Source organism: Equus quagga, chromosome 15, assembly GCF_021613505.1.
Source record: "Equus quagga isolate Etosha38 chromosome 15, UCLA_HA_Equagga_1.0, whole genome shotgun sequence".
Lineage (NCBI taxonomy): Eukaryota > Metazoa > Chordata > Mammalia > Perissodactyla > Equidae > Equus > Equus quagga.
The window spans coordinates 71,212,006-71,224,593 of NC_060281.1; the positions used below are offsets into that span (position 1 = coordinate 71,212,006).

Sequence of the window (12,588 nt, forward strand, 5' to 3'; positions counted from 1 at the left end):
AAAAAAAAAAAAAAAAAAAATAAGCACATAGCCCAGAGTTTGAACCTTGGTTCTTAACCAGCTTTGTGACCTTGCAGACAGATGCTCATCTCTCCAGGCCTCAGTTTCCCCATCTGTCCGACAGGAATATCAGTATCTTCTATTTGTATATAAGTTAATGCAGCAATAAAAGGCGTGGGCTCTGGAGTCGGAATCACCTGGTTCACATTCCAGTCCTACTCTGCCACTTGCTAACTGCGTGGCCTGAGGAAGGTCTCCAACCGACCTAGGCCCCACTCCCAGCGCTGGGGGCTAAAGCTGACGATTCAGGGCTTACCTCAACCTCAGACCTGGGGCTGGAGAGTTCTGAGAGGGCTTCCTGGGGAAGGTGGAAACTTGAGAGTGGCCCAGGGGGGCTGGCATGCTGAGGAAGGTGGGGGAGGGCTCCTCCCTGGTACAAGCACCTCGATGCTCCCCGGTGGGGAGGGAGGAAGGAGAGAGGGAGGGCGTCTCAGGCACTTTCTTGCTGTTTGTCAGTTTTTCTCATCTGAAAAATAGGAATGTTGGACTGAATGATCCTTGAGGTCATTCCTAGCCATGATGACCTGTTTTTCTGTATTTAAAAAAAGGTTGATGCAAGACTTTTGGGGAGCAAAAAGGCAGGAGGGTAGGGGGTCATAGCATGGTCGTGGGCCAGACTGTCAGCGTCAGAGGCTGGAAAAGAGTTTCCAGGCAATGAGGATAGTTGAGAAAGTCAGTTCGCTGGGAAGAGGGCAAGATGGCCCAGCAATGAAGTTTCTGGGGACTGCTGTGGAGCTAGAGGCAGGAGGCTGTCCAGGAGCCATGGCTGGCCAGCAGGAACCACACCATCTTCCAGGAAAGCGAGACCTGAGGACTCAGGAATGCGAATGCTGGGGAGAGGCCCGGCCTTCCTCCTCCCTCAGCCATCACCTCCACCTTCCCGCTACGCTGGAGATATTGAGAACTCGGGGCAGGGGCAGGGCCATTATCTCTTTCCTGCTACTCGGGTTCTGGCAACGCCAAGACCTCCTGTTCTCCGTCAGACCCCCAAAATCCCAAAGAAACGTAATTTATCATAACCAACATTAACAGAGAAATCACTGCTCTTTTTCAAAGACTTATGCTTGGTCTCATTTAATCCCCATCACATTACTATTGCTCCCATTTTACAGGTGGGGAGATTGAGGCTCAGATGGGTTTGTTGACTTTCCCCAGTCACATAGGATGTAGCAGATCCCGGATTCAGCCCCCACGCCCACGCCTCTCATCACTATGGAATACAACCCATTTATCTAAATATAAACCACATACTTGCTATGCAAACAGGGCTTCAAGCCTTGTTCCTAATTTCCCTACAAATTCTTCCTAGTTAAGAATTCCGGAGCCACCACTGCACTCAAGCTGGCCTTGGCCTCTGAGCTTTGGATTCTGGAGGGCAGAGATGGCAGTCTCAGCTGGTGGTCCTAGAAGGAGCGTGCCCTTGGCTTCTTGCCCTGGCGTGGTCCCCCATTGGCTAGTGGCCTTGGGGGAGTGACTCCCCTCTGGGCCTGACGGCATCGCCCTGTCCAATGAGGCCTAGGAGCTTCCAGCGCTGGGAGCAGCTCCCACCCCCAGGGAGGCCAGGAGGCCAGGGGCGGGACCTGCTCGGGGTTAAATACACCTGTTAAGCATTCAGCGGCCAGCGTCTGTCCTGGTCCTCCCAGCGGAAAGTCTGACCACACTCAATCATGGTAAGCACCTGCCGGGGCCAGGGCAGCCTCCCTCGGGTGGTAGGATCTGCAGTGAGCCTTTCAGAAGCACTTTGTGTCCAAGCTTCCAAGTCTTATTGTCTTTTTCTTTCTCCTTAGACGACTTATAGCAACAAAGGAGAGAAGGTAAGCAGGAGAGGAAGCGTGGGGTCTGGGTCTGAAAGGGGGTCAGAGTCCTGGGAGACTGGGATGTCAGCAAAGAGCAGAAGAGGAATAGCTCCAGTGGGTATGTCATGTCCACGATGCATACTCTGCATCGAGTTCCTCTCCGGGCCCCCCAGACTGAGCTGGACTCAACATCACCCTCCTAAGAAAAACTTTTACCTCTTCTTAAATTCCTACCAATCTCTCAATCCTGTCTGGAAGTACTTTCTAAGGTCTAACTGAGATCTGTGTTGCTATAGCATAAAGCTGTTTCCCTCTCTGAAACCTGGGCACACCTCCTGAAGGAACTTCCTCATCCTGGACCCCCAGGAGCTCAATTTCCACATGAGAAACCTCTTTTGAGTGTGGCAAGGCTGTGGGGGTTTGGCTTCTCTGTGTTGTGGGATTGGGCCTGGGACGAGAGAGGTGGCTAGGGGACATCTCTCCAGCCACACTTTTCTGGACTCACTTCTAGGGACTCAGCCTCTCCCCTCTCTCCTTCTGCAGCCTGAGAAAGGCCGATTCCTCCACTTCCACTCCGTGACCTTCTGGGTTGGCAACGCCAAGCAGGTAGAAACCAGTGTGAGGTGTTGGAGTGGACAGAGGGCAGGCGAGAGAACCTCCCGGACAGGGCAGGCCTGCAGCGGGTCTGTGATTGGCCCCCGGGAGGGGAGGATCAGGGCCAGTACCGGAAAGGACAGACACTCTTTGGATCCTATGTACACAATCAGGGCCACAGATCCCAGCAGGCAACTTATCTGAGTCAGAATGGGCCAGGGAGCAGCTTTTCTTCCCAGGAAGGACTCTGCCCCCAGGGCAACAGGGCAAACAGGCTGAGGGGGGCTGGGGGCTCTCAGCTGGGGACTCCCTGGGCTGGCCCTTCAACCCTCATGAACCTGGTTGCAACTCTGTGGTCCAGGCTGCGTCATTCTACTGCAATAAGCTGGGCTTTGAACCTCTAGCCTACAAGGGCCTGGAGACGGGTTCCCGGGAGGTGGTCAGCTACGTGATCAAGCAAGGGAAGGTGAGTCCCCACCCCAGGACTCCCAGTCGACCAGGAGGCCAGCCTCTGTCCCCCTGCTGGTCTCTGAGCTCCCTGAGGGCTCCGGCACCCCTGGGTGAAGTAGACCAGAGGGCCCTTTCTCCAGGCAGGCCTAGTCCTCTTCCAGAATGCCCGGCATGGCTAGGGGAGCATGGGCTGACTTCAGACCCACCGGCCCCTCGACACAGCACCTTTGTACAACATGCAAGAGGGATCTTCTTACTTTTGTCTCCTTCTCTGCCTGGCTCAATGCTGGCCTCACAGATGTTCAGGAAAAGTTGGCAGAGGCCTCGATGTCAGAGCTGGAAGACTGAGCAGTGCCTTGGTCCATGGGATCCCTGGGGCTTTCCCCCATGGGAAGGCCTGACTCAGCCTCCAGGGCTCTGGGAGGGTCTGGCATATGGGAAGCCCCCATCCCTCAGGACCAGGGTGGGACGCAAAGGCAGAGAAGGGACTGGAAAACAGAGTCAAGGAGTCCTGCCTGACTGGGAGAGGTAATCTGGTCCTGATGCCCCCTGGCATTTTACCCCCAGGGGTATCTCACCGGTGGGCAGGGAGGAGGGGATCGGGGTGCACCTCCACACACTCACCTGAGCCACCAGCCCACCTCCCTTCTTCTCTGTATCTTAGATTATTTTTGTCTTCTCCTCCGCCCTCAACCCTTGGAACAAAGGTGAGGGGGCCCCGGGGGTTTGGGGTGCCAGGAGGTGGAGACATGGTACTGTGGGTGGGGTCAGGATTCAGGGAGGGGGCCTCAGCCAGGAGGGAGATGGAGCCCAGAAGGCTGAGAGCACAGGTGAGGGGGCTGTGCCTCCAGTGCAACCCACCTCCCCCGCTGACCACAGAGATGGGCGATCACCTGGTGAAACACGGCGACGGAGTGAAGGACATCGCCTTCGAGGTGGAAGATTGTGACTACATCGTGCAGGTGAGACCGCACTTGCGCTGGCGCCGAGACGAAGCAATAAGGCTCGGCCTGCCCTCCCTCTGCCGTAGGGACCCCTACAAGTCAGGACTGGAGGGACACTGCCATGTCACCATGACAAGCCTAGACATTGGTGTGACACACACCTGAGTTCCAGGGACGCCCTGCCCCTTACTCACTGTGTGTCCTCTCTCTTATCCTCAGTTTCCACATCTGCAAAATAGGATAACCACAGCACCTACCTCACTGAGTTGTAACAAAGAGGAAATCAGATCATAATGCCCATTTCTTAAGCACGACTTGGAACCCAACACGGTACTCTAGAGGCAGTTTAGAGGTTCAGAGCACAGATCCTAGAGGCAGACTGCCCCGGTCTGAATCTTATGAGCTGTGTGACATTGGGCAAGTGAATTAACTTCTCTGTGCCTCACTTTCCTCACCTGTAAAATGGAGCTGACAGTGCCTTTAGTAGACTGTTGCCGTGAGGGTTAAAGAGGTTAATACCAGCAACAGGGCCTGATGTTCGAGAAGCACAGATGTGCAGTAAGTCAGGTTTTGCTAAATAAATGCATGAATCACAAGTGTGAGGCACTGGGAGAGGGTCTGACACACAGTAAGTGCTCAATAAATGCCAGCTCATATTCTTCTCATCCAACCACCCTTTTTACAGATGGGGAAACTGAGGACTGGAGACGGTGAAGGGCCACAAAGTGAGTTAGCAGAGGCAGGACAGACCCCCCACTCCCACCTGCTTTGTCTCCCACAGCCCCAACTTTGGGCCTTGGCCTGCCTCAGTTTCCCTATTTGCCAAATGGGCATGAAGCATGGGTATCAGGGGCAACAGCTGAAGCTGGCAGGGGGGGGTTCCTGCTCGGGCCTGGAAAAACTGGAGGAGGCTGCGGCAGGACCACTCCAAGGCGATCCAGCAGGGGTAGCCGGCAAGGGCTCCGGAGGGTCCAGCCCTGACGGCTTCCCCCACCCCATGTCTTCTGCAGAAAGCCCGGGAACGGGGCGCCAAAATCGTGCGGGAGCCCTGGGTCGAGCAGGATAAGTTTGGGAAGGTGAAGTTCGCTGTGCTGCAGACGGTGAGTTAAATTGGGTGCCCTACCTCTGCTGCTGTCAGTACCCCCTGAGATGCCCAGATCCCCCTCTCGGCCCCACCCCAACTCCATGACGTCACCCCACCCTCGTGCCCCAAAGCACAGACATTCATTCTCCCTCCAGTCTGACCACCTGTAAGGCTTGGCCAGCGTGCGGAGGCTGGTGAGAGCTTCCAGTGGCCCCTGGGGCTTTCCTTCCCCCACAGTGGGGGTGATAGGAGGGGATGTAAGCTGCAGGCAGGGGCTTGGAAGAAAGGAGAGGGGTGGGGCCTTGGGCAGCCCTGTCCTGCACTAGCTGTGTGACTCTGGGCAAATCAGTTCACCTCTCTGCGCCTCCGTTTAAATGAGCAGGGACTGGAGTTGGACCCTAACCCGTGCTCCTTGACCCTTCTGTGCTTCAGTGTCTTCAGCTCTAACCTAGGGTCATTGTGAGGATCAATGAGACCATTTGTCTTGGAACAACAGGGCCTGGCATCTTGTACACACTCAGCAAAGATGACCAGGTCTGTCTGGCATCTGTGTTATCGTCACACAGACAGTCATAGGTCCTACCTCCTCAAGACTATATACAACTTAAAGATTGCTAAGATGATTGAAAGAGCCCTTTGGTATAATTTGATCCAGCACCCTCAGCCATTCTTCATTTAGGCTACACATTTTTATTGAGCATCTGCTATGAGCCAGGCACTGCCCTGGGTGCTGGGGACACCAGGATGAGGAAAGCAGATCCCTGTCCTCACAGAGCTTCCGCTCCTGAGGGGCAGACAGACTGTCAGAGAAATTCCCCAACAAATGATAGATGGCAATTCATTTCAGAAAGGGGGAGTGACTTGCCCCAGATCACATGCGGAGTCAGGGTCCAACCGGGCTGGAACCCAGGACTGTGTTGGCGCCATGAAATGTGGCCTGGCCTCAGCGGGGATGGGAGCTCAGGGGCCAAGCCTGGCTGTTTTCCACTCACAGTATGGGGACACTACACACACCCTGGTGGAGAAGATGAGCTACGCCGGCCGCTTCTTGCCTGGATTCGAGGCCCCAGCATTCAGGGACCCGCTACTCTCCAAGCTGTGCGTGCTCCCGTCATGGATGCAGACGGGCTTCTCTGAGGGGGCAGAGCATCTGGGAGCCTGCCAGGGAGCTCCTGAGGGTCCCCAAGGGTGGCTTGAAGAGGCAGCCCAGATGCTAAGAGCATAGGCTCTGGAAGCAGGCTGCCTGGGTTCAGATCCCAGCTCTGTCGCGTTATAGCCATTTAACCTCGGCAAGTTACTTTATTTCTCTAGGCCTCAGTTTCTTCGTCTGTAAAATGGGGCTAGTAACTGTGAGTGAGGTGACAAAAAATAAAGTGCCCATAGTAAGTGCTACATCCATGTGAGCTACTATTGTTATCAAGGGGCCAGCGGGCAGGGGGTGGTGCAGAGAACAGCTCCTCACCCCCCAACGGCTTCCCTCTCCCAGGCCCAACTGCAGTCTTGAGATAATCGATCACGTCGTGGGAAACCAACCTGATCATGAGATGGAGTCGGCCTCAGAATGGTGAGTCCCGGGCCCACGCCCTTCCCACAAAGGTGACAGGCCCTCACAGGGGACAGGCCCACTTCCCAGTTCTTGTTGGGAAATAGAGCAAGGTAGGGGGAGGCTAACCTGGGGTCACCGATTCATCTGTTCCCTGTAAAGCTGTCACCATGGAGACCAGAGGATTTAAGGCCCAAAGTGATCCACAGGTCCTCTTTCTGAGGAACCTTGGAGAATTGGCACAGGGGGTCTCCCAGCCCAGAGACGCTTGGAGGAAGACGGTCACTGCCCAAACAGCGCTCTTGTGCAAATTAGATGCAAGAGGCCCTTCTCAGAGCCCTCCCCTCCTGGAGGGTTGGAGGGTTGCCATACTGCAGATCCTGTTACTAGACACTTTATTTCCACCCAAGGGAAAACTGTCATAATAAAGGGACAAATCTACAAGGGACATGACGTGAATGATGGTTCCTTCATGGAGCCTGCTCAGGGAACAAATTCTAGAAGGTGAAAATAGAGGCGGGGAGCCAGTCCCCAGCTGGCACTCAGAGCCGACGTGTCCCTCTGGCCACCCTGCAGGTACCTGAAGAACCTGCAGTTCCACCGTTTCTGGTCTGTGGATGACACGCAGGTGCACACAGAATACAGCTCTCTGCGTTCCATTGTGGTGGCCAATTACGAGGAGTCCATCAAGATGCCCATTAATGAGCCAGCGCCGGGCAGGAAGAAGTCTCAGATCCAGGTGGGGCCTGCTCTGGACCCTGGGGGCCTGGTTGGGAATTTGAGAGCTCTTGTGGGGGTAGGGATGTGCATGAGGGGGGCCAATGACAGTAGTTTCCTTTCCTTCCCACAGGAATACGTGGACTATAACGGAGGCGCTGGGGTCCAGCACATTGCTCTCAAGACCCATGACATCATCACAGCGGTTAGAAGCCCCTTCCTGGCTCTAACTCACCTCCCACTCAGCTCCCGAGTCAATTTCTGCAAAATAAAAAGGGGGCGGGGGGAGTGGCAGTCCTGGGCCCCCTTCACCGGCCCAGAGGGCTGACAGGGTCCCTTACTGGTTCCTGCCACTCATATGCAGGCACATTCCCTGCCGGGATACAGTGTCTCTGCAGAACACTCTTGGCTTTATCAGTAGCAGGTGCCAGAGTAACAGAAAGCCTGGACTCTAGTCCCGGTTCTGCAAGTGACTTGCTGTGTACTTGGGGGGAGTCAACCCCCTCTCTGGGCTTCAGTTACCTCACCTTGAAAATGAGGATATTGGGCTACAAGGTGAATTAGGTCCTTTCAGTTGAACTAAATGTCCTGAGTCTATGGATCCAGCCCTTGGGGAGGCTGGGTCCTACCTATTCCTTATGTGGCAGAGTATGGCAGAGTGGACAAGAGCCTGAACTGTCCCATTCAATCCTGGCCCAACCAAGAATTCAGTGCATGACCTTGGCAACTTCATTCATTCGTTCACTCATTTATTCATTCGCTCAGTGGATGTTTTTTGAGCCCCCGCTAAGTACTGGGCACAGCTTTAGGTGCTTGGGATGCGTCAGCCAACAAGATGTGTCTGCCCTTACGGAGGCAGAAACTGAAATAAGGAAAATACATGTTAGATGGCGGTGCGTGCTCTGGAGGAGAAAGCAGGCCGATGGGAGAGGGCGGGTAAAGGACGCTGTGTGGTGACCACGCATAGGGTGGTCACAAAAGGCCTCACTGAAAGGGGACATATGAGGATGCAGAGTTGGAAGGAGAGAAGGATGTGGAAATCCAGGAAAAGTGCCCCAGGCAGAAAGGACAGTCAAAGCAGAGGAAGGTTGAAGGAACAGCAAGGAGATCAGTGTGGCTGGAACAGAAGGAGCAAGGCAGAGAGGGGCAGGAGACGAGGTCAGAAGGTAGGATTGGGGGCAGATGGCCGGAGCCATGGTGAGGGCTTTGAATGTGACTGAGACGGGACACCACAGTGGGTTAAGCAGGAGAGTGACATGATTTGACTTGTATTTTAATAGAATCTCTCTGGCTACTATGTTGAAAATAGATATTTAATCTCTCACTGCCTCAGTTTCTCCAGCTATGAAATGGGGATGATAATTGTCCAGGTACCTCAAAAGATTCCTGCATGGACATAATGAGGCCACACAGAGCGAGTGCTGGAGACAGGCCCAGTGTCAGTGTTCCATACATGGTAGCCATGGCTGTTCTTCTCACAGGACCCGCGAGGACCAGGGGAGGAAGGGGATGAGGTCACATTGCATCCTCGCTGTTGCAGGGAGCTAGGATGGGGACCCTGCCTCCTCCCGGCCCAGCACCCCCACCTGGCTAGGGGTTCTGAGCATGGAGGAAGGAGGCTGAGCCTGGCCTGTTCTGAGACAGATTCGCCACTTGAGAGAGAGAGGCATGGAGTTCTTGGCTGTTCCGTCCTCGTACTACAGACAACTGCAGGAGAAGCTCAAGTCGGCCAAGATCCGGGTGAAGGAAAGCATCGATGTCCTGGAGGTGAGGCTCGTGAAGGAGCCTTGGTTGGCTGGGGAGAATGAGCCCTGAGCTCCACCTTCCCTCACACATACTGTCTAAGTCTATACCCGCCATCAGGCACCGGGACACAGACAGAAAGCCAGACCAGGTCCCTGCCATCATGGGACTTGCTAGTGGGGAGATAGATGACAAACAAATAAGTCACACAAGCACCATCAGAGAGAGAGAGTTGGTGGTGTGCAGAAAGTTGACCTGTGACAGACAGTGACCTGAGGCTACTTTACAGGAGGTGATCAGGAAGGATCTCTCTGAGGAGGTGACATTTCAGTGGAATCTAGATGAGGAGAGGAAGTTGGCAGGTGAAGGGCTGGGGAAAGAGCAGTCCTGGCAGAAGGAATAGCAAGTGCAAAGGTCCTGAAGCAGGAGTAAGCTCTGAGTGTCTGAGGAACAAAAAGGCTAGGGAGGATGAAAGGAAGTGTTTGAGGAGTGACCTCGATCATAGACGTAGGCAGGGGCCAATTCCTCTTGTAGGCCATTTAGGAGTTTGGATTTCTTTCTTCTGTGGCCAGAAACCACTGGAGGGTTTTTTTTGTTTTGTCTTGTTTTGGTGAGGAAGATTTGCCCTGAGTTAACATCCATTGCCAGCCTTCCTCTAGTTTGTATGCGGGACGTTGCCTCAGCATGGCTGTTGAGTGGTGTGTAGGTCCACGCCCGGGATCCAGATGAGTGAACCCTGCCGGCAAAGCAGAGTGCATGAACTCAACCACTACGCTACAGGGCTGGCCCCTGGAGGGTTTTTCTGGTTTTGTTTTTAACAGCTTTATTGATACATAAGTCACTCTTTCAAAGTGCACAATTCAGTAGTTTTTAGCTCTTTACTATGTTGTGCAACCATCATCAAAATCAACGTTAGAACATTTTCATCACTCTAAAACAAAACCTCACACCCCATAGCCATCATCTCCTGATCCCTCCATTCCTGCCCCCACCCCAGCCCTAGGCAACCATTAACCTATCTTCCGTCTCTATAGATTTGCCTTTTCTGAACATACTGTATCAATGGAATCATACAACATGTGGTCTGTTGTGTCTGGCTTCTTTCACTCAGCATAGCGTTTTCAAGGTGCATGATGTTGTAGCATGCATCGGCATCTCCTGCCTTTCTATGGCAGAATCCTATTCCATTGCCCAGGCAGATCACATTTGGATTATCTGTTCATCAGTTGATGGACATTTGGGTTGTTTCCACTTTTTGGCTATTGTGAATAGTGCTACTAGGATCACTCGTGTACAGGTTTTTGCGTGAACACGTTTTTAATTCTCTTGGGTCTATACCTAGGAGTGGAATTGCTGTAACTCTACGCTTAACATTTTGAGGATCTGCCAGACGGTTTTCCACAGTGGCTGCACCGTTTTACATTCCCACCAGCAATGATTCTCATTGAAGGGTTTTAAACAGGGGAATGATATGATTTGATTTTTCAAAGATCCTTCTGATGTCTGTGGGGGACAGACTGTAAGAAGACAAGAGGGCAGCAAGGAGACCAGTGTAGAGGCTTCTGGGGTGGACCAGGCCAGCCTTGACGGTGGCTTACACAGGGACTGTGGCAGGGGGTGGAAACAGGACAATTTGGGGATCTATTAGCAGGTGTCTGGAATGGCTGGAGAAAGGGGTCTTTTCTTGGTTTTGGGGGTGCACGAGCCCCCCGTGAGATCTAAAGGGTGCCTGCCTCCCTGTAACCCAGTCCTCTGTCTCCCACCTAGGAGCTGAAAATCCTGGTGGACTACGATGAGAAGGGCTACCTGCTGCAGATCTTCACGAAGCCCATGCAGGACCGGCCCACGCTCTTCCTGGAAGTCATCCAGCGCCACAACCACCAGGTACCGCCTGTCCCCGGCAAGCCCGAGAGGCATGCAGGGTAGCACGGTTGGCTTTCTGAGCCCACAGCTCACCTCATCTCACCCGCTCCAGGGTTTTGGAGCCGGCAACTTCAACGCACTGTTCAAGGCTTTCGAGGAGGAACAGGATTTGCGGGGCAACCTCACCGACATGCAGACCAACAACCTGGTGCCGGGCAAGTAGGCCCCGCCGGGCCCCGCACGGTGGGCCACGCCCCCTAGTCCTGGAACACGCCCACCCACAGGCCCGGACGAGCAAGCCCTCCTTACTGGCCACTCCCTTTAGACCCCGCCCACCAGCCGGCTCCGCGGCCTCCCAAGGCTCCGCCCACCCCCACCCCTGACCACGCCCCCAAGCTGGGCCCTCCCTGCTCCCGCCCTCTAGAATAAAGCATACCGGGGTGCTGCGCCTTGTTCTCCTGTTTGTGCCTAGCCTGAGCGGTGGGGCCTTTGGACGCCACCGGGAGCTCAGGGGGGCAGTGCTGCGGGAGGCCTCCGCGTTGGGGGTTCGGAACCGAGAAGGCACGGGGTGCAAACGCTTTGCTAAGCGGGACCGCACCGGTTGGGGGGAATTCTGGAACCAAGGGGTACAGAGGGCTTGCACTCTAGAGGGGAAGACTGACAGTATCGTTTCGTAGAGTAATAAATGCTATTAAGAAAGTAAAGTAGGTGATGAGACTGTGTGGACGTGAAGCTGGGAGGGGGACTAATTTCCCTATCGAGAGAAGACCCCTCTGGGGAGATGACATTTGGGAGCCAGCCATGGGAAAATCTGGGGAAAGAACATCCCAGGAAGAGGAAACAGCAAGAGTAAAGGCCATAAGATGGGATCGCACTTGGTGGCATCCTGTCCGATGGCTTTGTGATCTCTAAAGATAAACTGTCCTCGACTTTGCTGCTCTGAGCCCGAACTTCTCGATATACGAGAGGGGAGGGTGTTAGCCAAGGGACTTTGGGGCAGCATCCTTGCTCAGCACCCACAGGATGCAGTTCCTGGTCTGAGAGGTAGAGCAGGTAGTAGGATCTGAGCCCCTCAGCTTCTGCCCTCTACCCCCAGCACATCAGCCATCCCTGCCCATGCAGCTGCACTCCCCTCTGCTTGCTCCCAGTGAGGACTTCCTTTGGAAAGATGCTGGTTCATGCTCAAGTGTGAGTGACCCTTGCAAAAGAAGGGTGCAGTTGGGAGAGGAGCTATTGGTCGGAAATCTCTTGGAAGGACATTTTTCTTCAAAACCAGAGAACAGAAGGTGGGGGGGCAAATTGGGTCTCTTTCCTTCTTGCTTCGGATGCTTAACAGCCCTCCCTGAGGACCAGTCACTTCAGAACTAGGAGCAGGTGGATCTTGGTATAAGAAAAAAATCTGAGTCAGTATAATGGGGTATTGGGGGATTTTTTTTTCAGGTTAGAGAAGTCAGAGCTTCTAGGATCATGCACTTCAGAAATGAAAAGAACAGCAGTGAGAAGCCAGAGGGACAATGGCAGGCCCCTGTGCTCCTGGTTAAAAATACCCTCCCTTTATTTTCCCATGGCTTATGCAAAGAAGGGGAATTCTGTACCCCAAGAGGTTGCAAACTGGTGGTTCATGGGCCAAATCTGGCTCACAGATGTGTTTTATTCTGTCTGCTTGCTTTTAAACAAATTTGACTCAACTTTTCAGAAAATTGAAATATTTCACATACGAATTCTAGGATTCTGGTTCTTCTTGGAACTATCAGGCAATTCTGGGCTTGCCTTCCTATCCAGCAACAATCAGCT

General features: G+C 53.8%; 1 protein-coding gene across 1 annotated transcript; it reads left to right on the forward strand.

The window, feature by feature from the left end:
* The first annotated feature begins 1,662 nt into the window (after positions 1 to 1,662).
* Positions 1,663 to 11,240, forward strand: HPD (4-hydroxyphenylpyruvate dioxygenase). Its single transcript, XM_046638934.1, has 14 exons — positions 1,663 to 1,730; positions 1,848 to 1,874; positions 2,400 to 2,462; positions 2,812 to 2,916; positions 3,565 to 3,607; positions 3,780 to 3,862; positions 4,855 to 4,944; positions 5,923 to 6,026; positions 6,415 to 6,492; positions 7,048 to 7,210; positions 7,322 to 7,393; positions 8,833 to 8,955; positions 10,699 to 10,815; positions 10,907 to 11,240. Exons 1-14 carry the CDS (start codon positions 1,728 to 1,730, stop codon positions 11,015 to 11,017), a joined length of 1,182 nt encoding a protein of 393 aa, XP_046494890.1. The 5' UTR covers positions 1,663 to 1,727; the 3' UTR covers positions 11,018 to 11,240.
* The last annotated feature ends 1,348 nt before the right edge of the window (positions 11,241 to 12,588 follow it).

Excerpts from the sequence above, each read along its gene's own strand:
- HPD (XM_046638934.1), top strand. Across the intron at positions 3,608-3,779 it reads CCTCAACCCTTGGAACAAAG|AGATGGGCGATCACCTGGTG; the intron begins GTGAGGGGGCCC and ends CGCTGACCACAG. Across the intron at positions 8,956-10,698 it reads AAAGCATCGATGTCCTGGAG|GAGCTGAAAATCCTGGTGGA; the intron begins GTGAGGCTCGTG and ends TCTCCCACCTAG.